The sequence below is a fragment of the Malania oleifera genome, unplaced genomic scaffold (genome assembly GCF_029873635.1).
Source record: "Malania oleifera isolate guangnan ecotype guangnan unplaced genomic scaffold, ASM2987363v1 ctg698, whole genome shotgun sequence".
Taxonomy (NCBI): domain Eukaryota; kingdom Viridiplantae; phylum Streptophyta; class Magnoliopsida; order Santalales; family Ximeniaceae; genus Malania; species Malania oleifera.
In genome coordinates this window covers 49763-72049 of record NW_026652140.1, presented here as the reverse complement: position 1 = coordinate 72049, position 22287 = coordinate 49763, and the positions used below count along the sequence as shown (strand labels likewise).

The following is a 22287-nucleotide window of genomic DNA, read 5'->3' as shown; positions in this document are numbered from 1 at the left end:
CACACCCACGATTTTATGAGTCACACTAATAAATCTGTCAATCAAAAAATACGTATTTTCAATTCAAAAAATAATGAGCTTGGGGTTTTCAAAGAACTTACCCCATCTCCCCCTTTTATAAGCTTCCTCCTCAAGCAACTCGTTGCCAACAACGTTCACGAGCAGCAACGATAAGCCAGCAACGTTCGCCAGCAACGGTAACTTGCAAAGTGTCCGACCCCTTCTGCTCTGTTGCACTGGTCTCTGTTGCCTGCTTTACAACGCAAATAAAATTGAAGGAGAAAGGGCATATGAATGGGCGAAGCAAATCTCGCATGACCAACTTGCGAGATTTGCCATGCGTCAGTTCATATATCTTCTGCGCAGCAAATCCCGTAATTTGGTCTTGCGAGATTTGCTTAGCCACCTTGCCACGCATCACCACTAGAAGCGCTGGACGTTTAAATCTCACAATTTGTTACTGCAAGATTATGTGAGCATTAGATTGAGAAATTTTTTTCCAAATAGAGTATTATTTAATATTTTATTTCAATTTAATAATAAAATGAAAAAAAAAAACTCACAAAAAACTATCCCAATATATATGTCTATATATATTTATATATTTTAAAAATAATCTATCAAGTGATGCAATAATTTTTCTTTTCTTTTTTTTTGGTTTTCCTTTTTTATAAAGGATGTCAATCAAATGCGGTAGTTTTTGCACTTGGTTATTACTTATGATGCCCTGGCTTCTCTAACAACCAACTTGGGCTACTAAACGTCACCCCATGAGAAAGACAATGCGCAGCCTGAACGCGCTTTGCCCCCGACATAACAAAACCCATCCAAGCCATCCAACCATTACATTACAATAGGCTCGTCTTCTTCTCCAACTGCAGATTGTTCAAGAAAGTGCGGAGAAGCTGTTCTCTTGTTCCCAATCTCCACAGGTACCTACCTCTTTAAATCTTCCACCGAATCCAGTCAATTACATTTACCTGCAAAAAAAATTTCTCTGTTATAATTCTCCTTCTACCTCCTACCTTCTTCCTCCTCTTCTTCTTCTTCTTCTTCTTCTTCTTCTTCTTCGTAAAGGTTCAATATCGAATCTTCATTCCTGGCTTCATTTTGTTCCCTCACGTCGAAATTAGGGTTTCAATTTTTCCTGGTTGAAACCCTAGACGAAATCCCTTTGACCCCGTCTCTCGAATTACTCGCCTTTTTGATCGATTGGTTGTTCCTTATGGAAATTTAGGGTTAGAGGGACGAGAATATAATGATGGAATGGAAAAATTTTGACCCCTCGCGGCGTTTTTCTCCGTTTCGCAGTGTTTTTGACGGAGTTTCTGCAGTAGCCTTGTTTTTCCTCTTCTACAACCAGGAAGAATTTCTGAGAAATAAGTTTCTAAGAAGCGCTCCTTCGGTTCTTCTTCCCCAGTGGAGCATCGGAGACGTATTCTTCTCTTAGGTAAGTGAGGTTGAGGTAATTCATAGAACTGCTGAAGTAAGTGTTCCTTTGTCGAATTATACTCTTGGTTTTAATGGGTCTGTTCAAAATAACGTATCCGTGAATGATCCCAACTGGTGTGGTGACTTGTTCGAGCGCAAGTGTTATAACAGCCGGGTGAGTACTTGGTAGCCCACCCAGACTGCACTTCAGGGTTTCAATTACATATTCTTTCTCTGTTGTGATGGCCAGAGATTTAGTGTTTTGGGATATGCAATCTTGGCAATGTGGCTTGCTGCTTTGTTCTATGCATTGGCTAACACAGCCGCAGACCACTTCTGTTGTTCATTGGAGAAGCTTTCAGGTCTTTTGAAGTTGCCTCCAACTGTGGCAGGAATATCTCTGCTGACACTTAGGAATGGAGCTCTTGATGTATTTGCGAGCAGCTATTTTCCTATGAAACCTTTTCAAAGGGATTAAGGGCTAGAAGTTTTCTAAAAAGGATAAAGAAAAGAGAAGAAAGTTGTAGAGATCGACTAATCTTAAAATTTGTTTTTCAAATGTTTTTAATGTTTTAACTATTTTTATCAATAAAATTCTTTCAAAAAAGGGAGACAAACACATATACATACAATTTAAGTATGGTCATTATCCATAGAATGGGTATTATAGGGTGTTGGAATTGGTGTATTCCCCAAAGGGGGGATGAATTGGATATTTAAAAATTTCTTCCTAAGTTCAGCAAAACTAGCAGCAGTATATCACAACTTAGGGTCTTTCTAAAATGAATTCCAATATCCACAATATAACACTGAGCAGATAATGAACACAATTTAAAATAGTCTCAATATTTTCCAAGCATTCACAATAACAGAAATATAAACATTCAAGTGCGGAATTTAAAGTAATGCAAGGTAAGAGAGAACGACACATGATATGATATCGGGATTCGTCCAATACTTGCCTACATCCCTGCCTCTATCTCGCAAGCCCGAGGATTCCATTAATACTCACTTAACGGGTGGAGCGGCACCGTATACAATACCAGGTCAAATTATTATGGTTGACCTCAACCTTTACAACCAATCCTTACGGGCTGGATTAACACCCCCTTAGGCCACACCTAGAATACAACAGATAATCAGTATAATTTTCGTGTACAATATACGTGCTTCTCCAATAAGCAGATTTGTACTAGTATTGCCAATGTATTTCACAATGATAAGATATATAAGTTCAGTGAAGACAATATTACAGCTCTCAAGATAATGTCAATGTAGCAATTAAAGTGTGAGAATGTGCTATGATAATATCTTTGAAACAATATATATAAATATATCAACCACAAATAGGGTTTCAAAGATTTCAAAAGCATAATTAAATATCTCAAAAAGATTTCCAGAAAATCAAGCACAAGAGATATTTAGAATACAAGCTTGTCACAAAAATATTTTCTTCAAAGAAAACTCAAGACAAGTTCAAGAGTTTTGCTATAAAAATGCAAAAACTCACAAGCTAATAAAAGTTTCCCCACAAAATGGATTTATGAATTAAATTTATGGTGAAAAACTTTTGTGCTTAACTCTCTTTAAAAAATCAACAAACAATCACAAACAAGAGAGTATAAGCTTGCAACACAAATGTAAGTAATCTCAAGATACTCTCACTCAATATGATTTTGCAATTGAATGAGTAAAAGGTGAGGTATATGGCTTGTATAAGGATGTGTAGCTCAAAATATTTCAGAGAAAAAATTTCTTAATCAAAGTGCTAATCAATCCTTAATCTTTGCAAATGAGGGTATATATATGGATTCTATAAAAAAAAATCACTGTTGGGGCATAGAGGGAATAATTAAAATTGTTTTAAAACATTTTACCCTTAATAAACCTGAGTTATGATAGTTAAAAATATGGCAACCTGAGAGTTTCGGTAGCCCAAACCACAGGGTCGGTCGCCCGAACACTTACAACTAGAAAAGTTGAATTTTCAACTTTGGGTGCCCGAGAACAGGTTCGGGTAGCTGAACCAAAGCTATTTTCCGAACGCTCGAGGTTCGGTCGCCCGGTTCATAGTTTGGTCTGCTGAACTTCTCATTTCGATTGCCCGAGGTATATTTGAATGTACGGTTCGGGCGCCCGGGGAAGGTAGAAAAAGTCAGTATTTATGGTTCGGTCGACCGTGAAAGTTTAGTTCAATTTCGATTCAATCGCTCGGACCAAGTCTACTATTTTGACTTTTCACCCATTCGGTTGACCGAGGCATTTTCATCGCACAAGGTTCGATCACCCGAAGTCCTTTCAAGCTTAAGAAATGGGTCCTGTTTTTAAGTATGGTTTTCCCTTGTTTGCATAATTATAATTTGTAAGATTGAGAGGATTTATCAAAGTGATGTGCAAGGACCTAGAGTCGTTCTAAGGTCTAGGCTTTTTAATTTTGCCTAAAAAACCTGGCGTCGGTCTTTTCTATGGTCTTTTTAGCTTATGCATCTTATCATGCATGCAATGCAATTATTATAGTCCATAATATTACAGACCCAAAATATAAAACAAAATGCATTTACAATATAGCACAAATGTCTTCTCTTTCTTCTTTTGCTCCTCTAATACGTCATGGAGTATGCCGGATGATATGGTCTTTATGTTCCTCTTGGCTTCCATCACTTCCTTATGTGTGCGCTAAAATATTAAGCCTACTCAAGTACTAAAAACACACATAAGTAACTCGCAGTTTGTCATTATCAAAACTAGGGATCGGACTCAGAAAGTCAACATAGGATACTAATTCTTTGAATTACAACAAAAAAGTATGGTAACCATTCATGGAATGGGTTTTATAGGGTGCTAATTATTTGAATTCCAAAAAAAAGGAATTTAAGGTATTATCTTTCCTATTCAAAAATGTACTTCCAAATCTAATTTATTTTCAAAAAAGTTTTTCTTTATTTTACCTTTATAGACAAGTTTGGGAACTAATATATTGGTTGTCTATACTTATTTGGTTTGTAAATGATTACCATGTTGGTAACCAAAATGGGTCGCCTAAACTCGGTGTCGACATGCGTAGATAAGATCCGTGCAGGTTTCATTGAAATTGCATGAAATTTTGAAAAATGATGGAATATACATGCAGATGGTCAACCAGCCTTGGGGGCATAATTGACTGATTCATTCTCTGAAAATGGTTATAGCCATTAGGCACAGTCGATCACTTACTCTAGAGGTTGTTCATCAGCTATTTTTCTTGGCTTTTCTTGGATTTTTGAGTAGTGGTTTGGTTTAAACACTCATAAAGTGTATGGCCGAGTTTGTTGGCTTATTATTTAATGATGGTTATATGGTTTTTTTTTTCCTTTAAAAAAAAATAAAATGTCATTTTTCAAGTGTTATCTAAAAATAAAAAAGATTCTAAAAAAAAATATCCATGATGCTACTTTTGGAAAATTTTCAAAGTTTTTCTGACTTAGTTTTCAAGTCATTTTGAGGCGAGTTTCTGGTTCTCCCACAAAAAATTAATTTTTCAAGTTTAGGAAATGTACCATTTTTCAAACTAATAACCTATAATGTGGCTTGAGTGTGGAAAAGTTATTATTTTCTAAAAATTAACAGATTTCAAGGCTCACTTCTATAGGGAAGTATTAAAAACATCATGTTTTTCATTTAAAAAAAAGGTATGGATCTTTCATCCAATATTTAAAGTGGTTTTCTAGAAAGTCCAAAATAATTTTAATTAGAAATTAAAAGTATTTTTGGGAATTATAAGTGGCTTGATCCCATTTTTAGGGTATGTAGGCAATCTATTCTCATGTAGATGCGGCCATGCTTTTAAAAAAATGTTAAAATAAAAATCTTGCCCAAAATCTATTGGGGGTAGATAGAAATATGAAGAGCAAAATGTGGGACAACATCATGAAATGATAACCAACTTATAATTAGGAGAAATATAGGGCAGGAGAGTGAAAGGAGGCGAAGAAGGAAGGAGGAAGGAGGTATTTTTGGGGGGAGGGGCATCACACTTTCACTTCTCAGTTCAAATATAACAATATCCAAACTCTTACATGGCTTACACACTCTATTTATGAGAAAGTCTATTACGTAATACAAGATGTGATGCAAACCTCAATCGAAACGCGTTGAGACCCATCAACCAATAGTGGAATGCTTGCCCAAGAAAGCTAAAATTCAGATTTTGATAGGAAACTCCGACCCAACGTTTATAAATGAAACGTGAACCGAAAGTATAAAGTAACAAACCCCGGCCCAATGATTATGGTTTAATCATGAACCGAAGGTATAAAATTTGAACGCAACAAGGAAGAATCCTTGATAAGTTCGCAAGTTCTCTAAAGAACCAGAAGGAGAAACAAATCCTCACTTTTTCTTGATTTCTATTGAATGATCTTTGTTCTTACAATGAGAAGGCTATTTATAGGCATAGCAAGCCTTAAACACTTCAAACCACTCTCAACAACTTACTAAGACTTCTTGCAAGATTACAAATTAGGCTCAACAACTTACTAAGATTTCTTGTAAGATTACAAATTAAATATAACACAAAAGTCAAAGGTAGGCTCAACAACTTACTAAGACATGTGCAAGCAAACAAGTTGTCTTGCATGATTACAAATTAAGCATAACACAAAAGTCAAAGAGTCAAATCCCCTATTTGAATAGCACACCATTATTAAGGAGATTAACACATTTAAGCTCCATCAAAAACTTGGATTAAGTTTAGTAGACCTTCATATTTCTTTGGGCCAAGCTTGGAGTGGCCCGTTTTTGAATAAGCCCAAATATCTTGAATTAGCCCATGAAGTGCTTCCTTGATCTTCTTGAATCTTGCTCTAGTAATAGGTCCAACTGGAACATGCAATGGATCCTTTAACGATGCTTGTTGATTCTCATCAAGAAGAAGAAGAAGAAGAAGAAGAAGCCTTAAGTCCCACTAGGTGGGGTCGACTACATGAATTCTTTTTTGCCAATTCACTTGATTAAAAGCGTTTTCCTCTATTAGATGAAGGGAAAATAAGGAAGTCTATTACGTGATATTGCATATAAATCTCAGTTTATCCCTTTGATACTTCTTATTGGAACATTTTCTTGTCATTAATCCATTATCTTTATTAATTTTCATACAATTTAGTTAAGTCATTCCATTTTGGTTATTATTTAAAATTGTTAACTTTGTGAAAATATTTTTGCAGATAGGTTCCATTTTTTAGGTAAATAATAGTAGATTTGTTGGCAAAGTGGAAGCCAAAGGTGTGGTCTTCTTGATTAGTTAGATATATTGCCTATTGAATCTTATAATTGGTTGGTGTTGTCTTGATTTCTCCCAGGTAGCTTGCACTTAGGATCCACTTGATATTCTAGAGGGATGATGCCTATAGGAGGTGCTGATGCTCTTAGCTATTGTTTCACATAGTGAGTGTCCTCCCATTTATACCAACGATGAGGTTGTTCCTAATAAAGAGGATGATATGATCATGGATGAACTTTTCTTGGAGGGTCAAGAGGTGAAAACTTAAGGAGCAAAACACATAAATTGCTTTCGGTGGCAGGAGGAGGGAGAGATGAAGCCCGCTAGAAAAACTTATTAACGAAACAGGAGGAAGAAAGGCCCCCAGCCTACCCAATATATACTATATATACATAGTTAGTGAGTGAGTGAATAATTTTGAAGGTCTCTTTTGGGTGGTTAGAAATGTAGTTAGTCATTTAGATAGTTTCTTGTTTCAAGTGAGTGGAAGGATGAGTTTGCAAAACCATTTACAAGAGTTTTTAACTTGTTTCGTGTCAGATTATTACCCTCATATTTCTAGGAGGAAAAAGGTGAGGTAAATTTACTTAATACGAATAAGTTTGAAGCCTTTTTTGGGTGGCCAATTTTTGCTTTAGGGGGGCGGGGTGGTTAGAAATGTAGTTAGTCATTTAGATAGTTTCTTGTTTCAAGTGAGTGGGATGATGAGTTTGCAAAACCATTTACAAGAGTTCTTGACTTGTTCAGTATCAGATTATTACCCTATTTTATTAGAATCTAGTAAGCCTAACTAGGGTCTAACTCAGTTTAGCCTTTATCTCTTTGGTTAGGAATATTTGGAGGGAGAAGGTTGAGGAAGGTTGAAACATATTAGATTCATGAAAGAACTTGTGGCTAAAATAGGAGTCAAGAAAATGGAAACATTGAGTTTTCATGGGTGTTTGGGTTAAGAAAAGGAAACATTTTGGTGAACTTGATTTTTTGGGTTGGAAAAAAGAGGAAGGGGTTGTTTTGGATTGTGATAAGACTAGAGGGGGTATCATTGAAAAATGAGTTGAAGAGGTGGTTTAAGTGAAATGAAGAGTTTCAGGCAAAAGGCTAAATTTAAGTGGCTTAGGGTGGAGTCTTCTTTCTAGAGGGCAAGTTAAGTGGATGGAAAATGAGGTCAACGCAGCTGTGTTTAGAAGAGAGATGAGCGAGTCTCTAGGTCGAAATGAGTTTAGAATTATTGGGAATTGGTGAAGGAGGATTTAATGAAGATTTTCAATGAGTTTACATATAAAGGATATTTTGGGCAAGAGTGTTAATTCTACTTTCATCACTTTGATGGCTAAAAAGAATAAGTTGATTGTGGTTTTTGATTTTGGGCCTACTAGGTTTGTTACTGATGTGCATCATTGCTGAACTTATAGTTACTGGTTGAGTATTATGATAAAAATGCTATTTTTCAGAGGCTCAAGGTGCTTTTGTGTAAATAGGCAGATTGTAGATTATATTTTAGTGGTAAATAAGGTTGTTGAGGATGTTTGTTGGAGGAAAGGGAAGATGATTTTGTTTAAAGTAGATTTTGAAAAGGCTTATGACTGTCTGCGATGGAATTTTTTTAGGAGGGTTTTGGTGTTTGATGGAGGACTTTGGATGAGGGGGTGTTTGTCTAATGCCTAGTTTTCAATCATTATAAATGGAGAGCCTAACTCGTGGTTTAAAGCTTCATGGGAGTTTAGACAATGCTGTCTTCTTTCTCCTTTTCCATCTGCTGCTGTGCTAGATGTCTTAAGTAGATTGGTTAATAGGCTGTTGATAGAGGTTTTGTGAGAGGGATTGGATGGGGGAGTGATGGGCTTATGGTGTTTCATCGTATGGGTGACACTAGTTTTAGAATGATAGGCAGTCCTTGTGAAATGTTATTATTATTTGGCAATTGTTTTTTGCAGCAGATGTGGTGTCCAAATGGTCAGATGGGTGGAAGGATATTTTATTCTAGGGGTGGGGTGTGCTGGCGCGTCACTCTCTTTTAGGCTTGTTTTTCTTGTATTTATCTTTGTGTTTTATTTCTTTTTAAATAATAGTTCAATTTAAATCTTATCTTAGGTCATGGCAATTGCCAGTGCTGGACTGGATGAGTTTCAGAATGAGTTCGAAATTGTGGCTGACTATTAGCTCTCAAGAAATTGCAGTAGGTACTATGGTTTGGAATAGTTATATAGCTCAGAAAATTCATTTTATAGTTATATGTTTTTTTGATAAAAAAGAAGATATATCGAGAGAGAGAAATGCCTAGGCTAGTATATAAGATCTCAGTGATGAGGCTTGTGTCTCATATGGGTCGAGCCAAGACGACCTTTAGGTGCAATAGATGTTGACATTATACTTTTTCTTCCCTCTTGTGGAATTTTTGCAACTTTTTCCTAACATATATGCTCAGCTGCTCTCTGCTTTCTTTCTTCTGTTCTTCATCTTTTGGCCAACTGTGCTGCTCTCAGTGGCTTCTGCAAACCCCTTTTTTGGCTTATTTTTTTGTTTTGCTATCTTTTTTTTTTTTTTTTTGGAATTTCTATTTCTTTTTCGAAAATTTTTGTTCTGCTGCTCCATAGACTTTTTCTCCTTCTGAATTGCTCTGTTCCTCTATGTCACCTCTTTGATGTTTGTTGCCCCTCCTCCCCCAACCTTTTTTTTAGCAATTCTGCTTCTACGGTCTGTAATTTCTTGCATCAGTCAGAGCTGCGCTGCTGAAAAATAGTGTTAGGATTAATTTTTTCATGCCCTAGTATTGGGCATTTTGATATTGTAAAATTTAGTTAGTAGTACTAATGTGTTTACAATCAAGGAGTCCATTATGCAGGGTATTTTACTTAGAATTTTAACAAATGTGGGCATAACCTGAGGCGCGAGCTTTTGGCTCACACCTAGGTTTTAGATACCCTTTGTGTCTCAGTGTGCATTGTGCCCTTAGCAACTACGGTTGAGCTTGAAGGTCTACTTTGTAATTATATTTTATTTGTTGAGTAGATCTCTTCTTCTCCATCTGTGTGCGCGTGCCACTCGTGGATGGACCATATGCTTCTTATTTCATCATGCTGCATATCATTGCCATTGTTTTCACACTTTGTGCTTTTTAATTGATTGTACTAACGTTTTATTTCCTTATGTGGATACACAAGCTTATTTACTTTCCTTCTTTTTTAATTTAAAATTTTCAATTATACTAGGATGGAGAGAGAGCGGAGGGAAGAGGAGCTGAAGACTTGTTCGTCAAAAAAAGGAAATGAAGGTAGATTATATATCCATAGAAAACATTATATCAAAGTAAAATATATTTGGTGATTTAGTGATTTTGATGCTACAGAGCTGTTCTTTTGTTTTTGTTTTATTTTTTTTAGTAATATCATTTCCTTGTGATTATTTGTACCGTTTTATTATTTAGGGCGGTTAACAAACTGGCGAAAGCTTGGAATCAATGAAGGACAAATCCGACTAATTGAATAAAGATGTGCCAAAGGGGTCAGCTTCTAAGACTGCTGGTCCTTGTGGTGAAATGACAGCAGGTTTGTCCATGAACTCCTCGCACATGATGAGCTTCATTTTGTTATAAATTTTAGTAGAAATTGTTTTATTTTTTGTTATATCCTTAAATGAAGCATTTTATTGTTTAAATTGATGGAACAAAATATTGAAGACATAAAAGCGATCATAAAGGCATTGGGGATTTAGGCTTAACAAATATCCCAAGAATTATTAGATTCTTTGTTGTCGTGATATTGCTAATAAGATTTCCCTACTATGAAGTCTAATGTACTGCTTGAGCACTCCTTTTTTATGGTCGATAGTTACATTCTAGATGAAGGACCTTGTTTAATTGGCAAAACGCAAAACTGAGAATGCGTTTATTGTGAGTACTTAGTAGGAATATGTTCACTTTAAATATGGATATGCTAATTTTAAGAACTAAGATTTTGTTACTTCGGGTGCTAGAGACTTGCTTATGAGATTTATTCTTCAATATTATGTGCAGACTTGTTTTTCAGTGTTGGCACATAGGCTGGTGTTGAATTTTATGCAGAGAAGGAACTGTGATCATTTTAGTAAGTGATGATTTTTCCCATCTCCATGTCCTGGCCGCAACTCTTTGCTCAATGTGCTTCATTTTTCAGCTCCAATTTGGGTGTGACATAAGAGTTTGAGGCCTAGATTCTTTTGGGATTTTTTTAAAACCTTATTTTGTATTTTCGAAAGCCACGATTCCTTTGGTGGGGTTGTGTTTGATGAGTTCGTCTTCTAAGGAGGACTTGTTTTTCTTGAGTTTATGGGGCTCTGGTTGTAGGAAAGTGTTGTTGGATTCTATGGGATTGCTTACTATGGTTAGATGTTTGGTAATGGAGGAGGGAGGAATTGAGAATTTTTAGGGATTACTTTTGTATAATTCATTTGCTTCAGGATTGGTATTCTTCTTTCCGTGCTCTAGTCTTCAATAGGCGGTGTCTTTACAGGAGCTCCCTTGAATCATATTCAGTTTTAATATGTTCTCTGTAGTTTAATGTTAATGAAAGTCTTTCGTGCTATATATTTTTTTATCCAATTAATACCTCTCCTTTCTGATTATAAATGGAAAGTATTTTTTACGAAGTTTCATCCGGTGGTATAAAGTTTATTGGGCTAAATTCTTAGTCAGTAAATGGCTTAGAAGAGTTATGCTCCCATTGTTGGGCTAAAAATCTTGTCTATAATGCCTTTTTGCTCCAATTGCTTTGCGTGCTACTTTGGGATATGCCTATAAAACCAAGCTTTACTGTCTAATTATTTGCTTTTGATTGTTAAATGTGGAGTTTCCCACCCCTTAAAAAATCTCTTACCCTTTGTTTGGAGAGGCCTTGGATTTGGATAAGATGTAAGAGAAAATTGTATGTAATTAGTCCAAATCTATGCTTACAAACGCTGTGTTAATTCTCATTTCCATGTACACCATCTTAATAATAGTGTGAGGGATGAAGCTAATGAATTTCCCCTCTCCGTGTAGCTATGAATGCCCTTGCCAACCCAAATTGAGTCCTATTCCAAAGACCATGGAGATGCCAAAATAGACTAGAAAACAATGAAAATAAAAAACTGCCTTCCATCTCTCTAAACATTTGAGATGGGAACCCCTTCAGAACAACAATGTGTAAAAGACCAGACGAAAGCCAAGAACTGAACCCATCCAAAGCAAAATGCCAAAATTCCTATTCCCTAAAAAGATACAAGCATTCCTTTCTATCCCAATTCCAAAAAACTTTTATGATGCCATGTGTCCACAAGACTAGACCATCACCATTCTTCCCTAAACCTTTTAAAAGGAAATGTAATAATTCCTTTTCTGAATCCCTCATCCATTCTTCCCAAACAATTTAGCTGCAGGAAAGTCTTATTTGTTAGAAATTTGCAAGGTAAAAATGAACGAGTTCTGCAATTTCAAATTTTTTTTTTTTATAGATCTTTACATGCCAATACTTTTTGATTCTTGATGAGCTATTCTTGCAGATTATTAATTGAAATTTATTAATCCGTACATGATCAATTCCTTCTTTCTTGAATGCGCTAGCTCGAGTTTTTGTGAGGAAATCATAAAGTTTGAATGGAAGATCTGATGATTTTGAGTACTCCGTCCTATGCTAGGCTCTCCATCTAAGTGATCTAGTTTCTGGGTCATGGTTGACTATGTTGTGCTTAATCTGAAATTTGTGAACTCATTCGGAGACCCACAAATCATTATTGTCAAATTTGTAGAATGTAGAGGATTCGATCATTGATGCTACTTAATTACAATTTTGAACTCATCCTAATGTGCATCACGCTCACAAATTATCATTGTCTAATTTGTATATTGGAGATAACTTTAGGCAGACTATGATTGATGCTATGTGCACATCTTTTAATACTATTGGCATGAGTTTCTATGTGCACATCTTTTACATTGCCCACTTGTATGTGAGGTTGTGGTATTTTTGCTTTGGTGGGTTGTTAGGTGTGTCTGTCTGCCATGGAGGATTTGTTTTTCTTGAGATTTTGGTGCTTTGGGTGTAGGAAGTATTGCAGGCTTCTATGGAATTGCCTGATGTGGTTTGATGCGTTTGGTAAGGGTGGACATAAGTATCTTTAAGGATTACTTTTGTACCACTTATTTGCTTCAAGTGCGAATTCTTTTGGGGGTGGTCAAAATTGTGGTTACTCATGGAATTAGATGAAATGATGTTTGGAGATTGGGCACAAAGAGATCATAGTAGTAGTGTTATGTTTGAACGTGATGTGGCAAATGCATTTTTGGGTTTATTATTCTTTCAAGCTAGGTTCATTTGCTCTTTAGGTTCGTATTCCTACTTTTTTGCATTTTTGGGTTTATCATTCTTTTGAGCTAGGTTCATTTGCTCTTTCGGTTCGCATTCCTACTTCTCATCCATTTTATTTGGAATTTAACATTTGGTCCAAAATTAATGCCTATGACTGGTCTTTAGTCTTCAGGATCAAATATTGATGTGTGTCCAATATTAATGCCTGTGATTGGTCTTTTGTCCCTGGAATCAAATACTGATATGTGCTTGTCCTGTTTTTGAGACATGGAGACTATTTGTCATGTATTCAGCGTTACACTTTTGGTGCAACAAAATTCGGCTATATCTTCTGTTATGCATTATGCTTTTTGCAGGAATCTAGAACAAATTGTTTTATGTTTTTGGGCCAATGGTTTTAGCCTTCTCCTATGGAGAGTATGCTTTAAAGTTTTTAAGGGTTTTGGTGAAGCAAAAGGGTTAAGGCTGTAAGGAAGAAGAGTTCTAGGTGCTTTGTTCATTTTGTTCGAGCATAATGCTATAATTTTAGTGGATACTCTATACCTATTTATCTTTTACAATATTGTAATTGGGTTGCTTTCTTACATCACCTTGTTGTCGTGCTAATGGCTTTCTAAGAGGAGTTTTTCTAATTGATTTGCAGAGGGATTGCATAGCTGAATTAGTTTTGGCATTTTCCCCCCTGGTTTGGTTTGTTTCTTCATTTATGTAAACCGTCACATATCATTTTTCTTGTGTTTTATTTCCCCTCTCACCATTATTCTCTATTTATTGTCAAAAAAGGGTAAAAATGAATGCTAATTCTGGTGCTTCTCTGTTTCTGTGAGAAGCATAGTGTGGTAGTATTATTACATTACCTCTTTGCACATAGTTTAATTTAGAACCTAATTTAGTTTATAGTTTAGTTTAGTTTATAGTTTAATTTAGAACCTAATTTAGTTTATAGTTTAGTTTAGTTTAGTTTAGTTTAATGTAATTTAGTTTACTTTTAGTTCATTTTTTATTTTTCAAGTACATTTCTTTAAGAATTGGTTTTTTGGTATGTTTCTTTACACTAGGGTAGGTTGGTTAGTTTAATTTAAAATATTTAAATTATAAATTAAATTTATCTTCTCATATCTACCTAATATGTTCTAATCTAATCTAACTTAAGTTAAAAAATTTAAATCATTATAAAACTTCACTAGGTTTTAAGCTTAGGCTATGTTATTATTATGTTAGGTGAGTTCAATTTAATTTAAGATTTTTTTTATCGTAAATTAAATTGATCTTTGAGACCAAATTTGTTATTAGCAATAAAAATTATAACAGGTGTACGACCTAATTTGAGGAGTGGGGAGACTTGTCCACATTTGTCTCACTTGGCTCTTTGAAAGAAGTTATTTGATATATTTGGAAACACTTAGGAACCATGTTTCAAGACTTCTTGTGCTTTTTTTTTAGGGTTTGGTTAGGTAAAAGATAGGAAAACTTTGTTCTGTGTATTGTTATAGTGGAGGATTGCCAAAAATTTTAAAGGTGTGGCTACTTCTAATGACTTCCCTTGGAGTTGAGAGGCGTTGCTTGTGGCATCTTGGGTTTGAGCTAATGGTTTCTTTCATTATGTTTCTATGAAAGACATATGGTGGGATTGGTTTTGCTCCATTAAATGTCTTGTGTTTGTTTTTCTTTGAATTTGTAGCTGTTTTCATTTTGTAAAGGAAAAACATCTTATTCTCCTTGTTTTTTCCCCTCTTTATTGTATTTTTCTCTCCTTTTTTAGTAGAATTATATTTATAAAAAATTAAAAAGTGAGCCTAGCAAATAAACAAATCAATACAATTCAACAACTGTGAGTTGGACACATAATATTTTATCGCATAATTATTAAAATCCTCATTGTCTTGTTTTCTTATGACTTTTTTAGAGAAAACAGAATCTAATAGATGACCCATTGTCTTCATATTTTCAAATTTAGTTTCAATGACAATTGCCTTCATATTTTTTTCAAATCTTTTCAATGTGTTTTTTAACTTATGCTTTCTCCTCTGCACTGAACTAGAGATCCTTGTGAGGATGCTTTGGAGCTGACTTTGCCATTAGCCTCCTTATTCGTAAGACTTTAGTGCTTAATTTGTCATTGAAATTTATCTCTCATTCATCAAAACATCTAGGTTTCAATTTTAGGTTATGCATGAATCTTCAAGTACAACTATGCTATTCAAGCCGCCGTGTAAGAATGGAATAAACACTCATGCCTCTCTCTCTCTCTCTCTCTCTGTTTGCAATTCCTGGTGTTGCTTTTACAAACTCATGAAAACATTTCTACCCAAAAATGAGTGAAATACAGCTAGCAGTTGGCATTGTGCTGTGAACATATATTTGCTTTCAATATATGCCTTGAGATCTAGTCTCTGTAAATTGAAGTTTGCTTAATAATATGTTTAGACCTATGTACGTTGCCTTTGTCTCAGTGCTGTGTAAACATTTTTCCCAAATGTTAATTAAATAACAAAAAGTAATTAAGGCAAAATCATGAAAGTTAAGTATGAAAATATTTTTTAAAATTTTTCCCTGTTTTTTTTTAAAAAATTTTTGTGATTTTTATATATTTTTTGTGAATTTTAAAACCATTAAAAATAATGAAATACAAAAAAAACTCACAAGAACTAGTCCAGGACTAGTTCAATGGACCCAAATTAGTTCGAGGAAGAACCGGTCAAAGGGGTTCAACCGGTTTAAGGCTTGGTTAGGGCTGATTCCAAATGTTGCCACACGTCACACCACGAGTGGAGAGGCGAGTACGGGTGATGGCTTGATCCTGGCCTTTCCCTTGATGACTGAATCGAACAACTCAGGGCGAAAGGGCGAATCGTATAGGCTTTAGTGTATATAGGAAAAGAGCGTTCCACGTGTCAACCTAGGAATGGATGGACGCATGCTACTAGGGATTAATGAGTTTTTTTCCGTTTTATTCTTTTTTAAAAAATATATATAAAATATATCTTTCTTGGGAAAATATTTCTTGGAATAATCTTGATGTAATCTCGCTACTTTGAATAGCGAGATTTGTCACGTGTCATTTCAAAAAAAATATTATTTAGTATATATTTTTTTAAATAATAAATTAGGAAATAAATTTTTCTACATAATAAATTTAGCATTTATTATGAGTTGAGTAATTAGCATTTATAAATTAGAAACTTTTTGGAAAACTTTCTATATCCGTCTTGCGATTGAAAAATTTATATATATATATATATATATATATATTAATTATTTGAAACTAGCCGTTGACTGCAAGCAAGACAGTATTTATGATGATCCAAAATAAATATTATTTTAAGAAAACACTTGCGTCTTTCCTCTTTTTATATTTATTATTTTAAGAAATAATAATAAAAAGCTATGAAGATTTATTCAAATTTTAAAACAAAATTATTTATAAAATTATTTTATACTATATATATATATATATATATATTTATATTACACTATTTTAAAATTTTCTTAAATATCCATATAAATATTTGTAATTCTTACCTTGTATGCATTACTTTGGTTCTTTAATTTTTTTAAAAAAATCCCAAAAATTTATAATTGAATTGAATTAAAATAATCCCTAATTTTTTTATTTTTTATTACTCATAATTTTAATATGTATGGGTGTTTTGAAACATCTCAAGTGACATCAAACCGCTTAATTAATCTCAATAATTAGAATTTAAACTATGGTATCATTTTTATTTTTTTATATTTATTTTTCTACAGTGAAGAAGTAGTTTATCACAAAATAAATTTGGTATTGAATAAATATTGAAATTACTGCTCGTAGCTTTGCAGTGTTTTTATTAAGTATTTTTCTTAATTGATATTAATATTGATAAAAAAATCTTATATTGAATAAATGTTAAAGTAATTTTTTTTGTTGTGTCAATATATATATATATATATATAATTGGTTTTCAATTTATTATGCAATAAATTTTTTTAATATATTTTTTAAAAAATGATAAATCGGGAAATAAATTATTCTGCATAATAAATTAGGAAATAAATTTCTTTAATATATTTTTTAAAAATAATAATAAATCAAAAAATAAATTTTTTTGCGTAATAAATTTATCATTTATTATTATAATAATGATAAATTGATTTATTACGTATAAGAATTTATTTCTAGATTTATCATTTTTTTAAAATATATTAAAAAAATTTATTTTTCGATTTATTACATAGAAGAATTTATTACGTAAAATAATTTATTTTTCTATTTATTATTTTTTTAAAAATTATATTAAATAATATTTTTTTTGTGGGAATGACACGTGACAAATCTCGCTACTCCAAGTAGTGAGATTACGTGAGGGTTATTCCAAGAAATATTTTTTCAGAAAAGGTATTATTTAATATATTTAAAAAAAATGGGGATAAAATGGGAAAAAACTCAGGGATTAATTGCACAACTTGATCCTGATCGTGTGAGAAAGCTTGGATCGAACAGTTTAGGGGGAGCTGTGTTATTCCCCATGCGAGTGACAGTGAGATGCCACTTGTTGGTCAATGCGTGGGAGGAAAAGACCTCGAGGGGACAACATGCTTGGGATGATCGTGACTGTTCACAAGAAGCAACGATCGAAGGGTTGAGGAAGCTCCACTCGAGTCGTTTCAATGAAAGGAGCAGACGATGCCGCGCATCAAGCTATGGGTGGACAGCACGAGCATCGGGGCGATCCTCTGACGTAGTATGATCACGTCGATCCATGGGGCTTAGGGATCTGACGGTGGAGAGTAAAACGCATTTGGATAAGTGACGTGGCTACATATGGGGTGTAGATTGAAAACACACATCCAACAGCCACGATGGGACCATGCACGCACCTTGATCAAAAGGGGGGAAACACGCCATGTATTTGAATCCTGCAGTCCTGAGGCTTAAGATACTTTAAGTTGAAAATTTTCGTTTCCTCCCATTTTGCATCTCTCTCTCTCTCTCTCTCTCTCTCTCTTTTGAACACGCCATGTGTCTGAATCCTGCGGTCCCGAGGCTTAAGATACTTTAAGCCAAGAAATTTCGTTTCCTCCCATTTTGCATCTCTCTCTCTCTCTCTCACTCTCCTTCTTTCTTCCCCCTTGTTTCTTCTAAACACTCTCTCAGAAACCCTAGGGTTTCTTCTTCTCTGGCTCTCACTTCTCAAGCTCTCAAACTCCCTACAATCCGAAACCAGGCTCCCCTCGCTCCTAACTCTCTCAAGCCCTCAACAACCCTTTGTGGCTATCGTACGCACCGAAACCTTGGGGTTTTTTATTCTTGCCCCTTCCTCGATCTCCCTCAACCTGCAACTGAAGCTCCAATCTCATCCCAATTTCTTGTTCACTGCACAACCCCAAGGGTCTTAGTCATCCTTTTAGGCACATCTGAGGTTTTTCTGGTCACAGCGAGGCAGACTCGAAAGCGTAAGTGATGTCTGGTCTCGAAGGAACAAAATTGCTAGGGTAAGGCTTGGTTCTTGGGGACAAACAAAGATAAGTTTTCTTCTCTGTTTATTTATTTATTTATTTATTTGTGATTGATTTTCATGTGTATGTAGTAAATGTGATCTTAAACTTGAATACTTGTTGTGGTTGGTTTGTTGATGGTATTGGGATCTATTAGGGTTTAGGTTGAAATTAGGGTTTTGAAAGCCAAGTTGCAGGTCGAAGACGAGTCAACTCGTCTTCAACTCGGTGAGTTAGGGTTAGGATTGACTCACCTGAGTCAAACCGGGATCTTGTGTTAGCTCGGGTTGTCCCGAGCGGGCCAACTTGTCTTTGTCACACGCTTGGGTCACGCGTGGGCTTCGGGGTTTGCAACGATGGGCTTCGGGTTTAAATTTTTAAATGAGCTGCGAGTGAATTTCATAAATGGGCTAGGCTGATTTTCAAAACTAGGCCTGGTGTATTTCAAAACTGGTGGGCTTGGTTTTTAAAAATGAGTATGGGCTGAGATCTTTAAAAACGGGCTTGAGTCAAATTTTTTTACACGGGCCCAAGGTGAGATTTGAAAAACGGTTATGAGCCTCGGGGTTTTTGAAAACAAGCCTAGGGTGAATTAAAATGAGTTAGGCCTAGGTTTAAAAAAACTTGAGCCGGGGGTTGAGTTTGGAAACGGGCTTGGGTGTTTTAAACATGGACTGGGCTAGGTGTTTTAAACATGGACTGGACTGGGCTTGGGTATCCTAGCTCTTTGGTTTTGTTTCAATTCGAGAGGGTTCAATTTGGGTTTAAACGTGAACTCGGGGCTAGGATACAAGAGCTTGGGTCTAGTAGGTATCAAAGAGGTCGAACCTGAGTTTGGGTTCGGGTCTGAGGATCTGATCTGAGCTTCGATAAGTATGAGTTTTGTTTCGAGCAAGAACCTGAAACCCAAGAGAAGTTATTCCCACGTTCACATTCATGCTCACAATTATCAAACAAATTGAACAATGCTATGTATGGTGGTCTCAGATTTTACCCTTTTCTTCTCTCTCCTCCAGTCTTCTTCTCCAGTCTCTGTGTTTTGGAGAGTTCATGAACTGAAATCAGGTTAAGGTCGAGCTCTGCTTTTGATTCTGAATGTTGCCTGCCTCCTGTTCTGAATGAGTGTTGCCCTGAGTGTGCGATAGGTACAGAATAGTGCCCTCCGGTCTCTGCTTCTGCAAAGTTCTCTTTGAAATTCTCCTATTCTCTATCGATTTTCATAGATTTTTCTATTACTCTCTCCTTCTCTCTTCTCTTGCAAAGGTTTTCTATCTGAAATTCTCTTTTTCACTCTCAATTTTCACAGGGTTTTACTCAATTTTTCCTTCTAATTCTCTATTTCTGTAGAGTTTCTTTGATGCTCTCTAATGATGCCTTTCTACAGTGCGAACCTCCCTATTTACGAGGAGGCTTGAGGGTGATTTGGCGCCAAATTGCTCTCATAATAGAATTCCCTTCTTTATTCCCCTGCTAGCAGAGAATATTTTCTAACAGACTTGCTCACATGTGAACTTGCCTTTCATTTTCATTTTTTGAATTTCAGCTAACTACTCTGTTATTTCTTTTGTGCGCAGGTGGCTTTGGAAGATGCTTCCAGCTGGTGTTTGAGGATTGGAGGGCTTTGAATTTTATTTTGTTTTTCTAATTTTCTTTTTTTGCTTGTATTTTCTGTATTGGATGTATAGTGCGAACCTCCCCCTCGTTTTTGTACTGCAACATTTGTTTGTACACTTTTATTTCCCTGTATTTTTAGCTGCAACTTTTCGTATGTTTTTTCTTACTGTGCTTTGCTACCCTCACCTGTACCTGAGACATGTGCCCATTCTAATGTATTTTCTTTTAATAAAATGTGACATCATGGCTTTTCAAGTCTAACTGTAATCCTAGTGTTAAAATTAGACAGTTTTGCCCAAAAGAAAACCCGGCAAAGGCTCAACAAAATAACAAAAGACTCGATAAAATTCTCCATTTTAAAATTAAAAGACCCAATTGAAAGATTCAAATTAAAATTAAAAAAAAAATCTAAAATTAAAGAGACTCAGTTTTAATACACTATGACTCAAACTAAAAATTAAAACAAACTCAATTTCCAAATGAACAAAGATAAGGAACTCAATTTTTGAAAACCAAGGACTTACTTCACAAAACATGCCTTTGAAATAACGAGACATTAACTAAAGTTATTAAAAATTGGAAACTTGATTAACAGGGCTCAAACTCGAAATAGGAAGACTTTGTGACTGGAAAATGGGAGTCTAATTTGAGAAGGACTCAATTGTAAACAAACTAGGGCTTCCAATGACCAGTGCTTGAATTCAAAGTCTGTTTCATTGCACAAGTTTTTCCCAGGTTGCCTAGTTAAAATTGGAATATCTACAATTATCCCTTTTTATAGGCTTTGTTACTTTAAAGTAATAGTAGGAACTTTTATACGTTATTTGTAATAATAAGCTTATAAAGATAAAAGAGTTAAAAGATACCTATTTTAATCAGGCCACACGACTCCTTAACATTTTTAGATCACTCAGGTGCTTTCTGCTGCACAATTCTTTAGGAAGTTAGTGGTGTTTTTTTTATATTTTTGGATGGATGCACGGTTAGCGGGGGTTAGTGGTTAGTGGGTAGCATGGAATCACAAAGGGTGGAAGGTGGCTTGCATCGGATGTGATAATCCGAGTCATAGCAGGTACAACGATTTGAGCCAAAACCTCTCCAAATGGCTTATTGCGGATGTGATAATTCGAGCCAAAACAATATCAGGATGACTTGCTGCGGATGTGAGAATCCGAGTTATGGCAGATGTGATGATCCAAAGTATATAAGATGACTTGCACTGGATTTGAGAACCTGGGTGTCGAAATACATGAAAATGACTTGCACTGGGTTTGAGAACTTGAGTGTCGAAATACAAGAAAATGACTTGCTTTGAGAACCTGAATGCCGAAGTTCAAGGTGATGACTTGCATTGGGTTTGAGAACCTGAGTGCTGAAGCACATGAAAACAACTTGCACCGGGTTTGAGAACCTAGGTGCCGAAGCACATGAAAAATGACTTACACCGGGTTTGAGAACCTGGGTACCGAAACACATGAAAATGACTTGTACCGGGTTTGAGAACTTGGGTGCCGAAGTACATGAAAATGACTTGCACCAGGTTTGAGAACCTAGATGCCGAAACGCATGAAAATGAGTTGGAATGACTTAGAAAAAATTATCTAAATGTTGGGGACATATTTTATGATTTAAGACCTATGCCCTAGTTTCTAGGGTAGACTGAACAACTTTGGGTAAGAATTGCTTGGTTGTGAGGACCATTGCCCCAGTTGCAAAGGGGACATTTACATTCAAGGACTAAAGTTGGTGCCTGATTCTCGAAGTGAACACTAAAACTTTACCAAGGTCGGTGCTCTAGTTTCAAAGTAGACAAGTCAATTGGTTCCTGAGGAGTTGGTTCCTGGGGGTCGATTGCCCCAATTTCAAGATGGACAACTTGATTTGGACCTGGGCTAGTGCCCCAGTTTCGAAGTAGATGAAATGACTTGCACTAAGTTTGAGAACTGGAGCGTCGTAGCACATAAAAATGACTTGCACTGGGTTTGAGAACCCGAGTGTCGAGGCACATGAAAATGACTTGCACTATATTTGAGAACCCGAGCGCCGAAGCACATGAAAATGACTTGCACCGGGTTTGAGAACCCAAGCGCCGAAGCACCTAATGCTGACTTGCACTGGGTTTGAGAACCCAAGCGCTGAAGCACCTAGTGATGTTACTTGGACCTGGGTCAATTGCCCCAATTTCTG

The 22287-nt window shown here is 35.5% G+C and overlaps 1 protein-coding gene across 1 annotated transcript in view; it reads left to right on the top strand.

The window, feature by feature from the left end:
- Positions 1-20355, top strand: part of LOC131147229 (dynamin-2A-like) — a gene marked incomplete at its 5' end in the record, with an annotated part of 70174 nt that extends 49819 nt beyond the window's left edge. The window contains 3 exons of the mRNA XM_058096991.1: positions 9898-9959; positions 10113-10233; positions 20061-20355. Coding sequence (XP_057952974.1) covers positions 9898-9959; positions 10113-10174 — 124 coding nt within the window. The remainder of the gene's footprint in view (positions 1-9897; positions 9960-10112; positions 10234-20060) is intronic.
- Positions 20356-22287: the final 1932 nt, after the last annotated feature.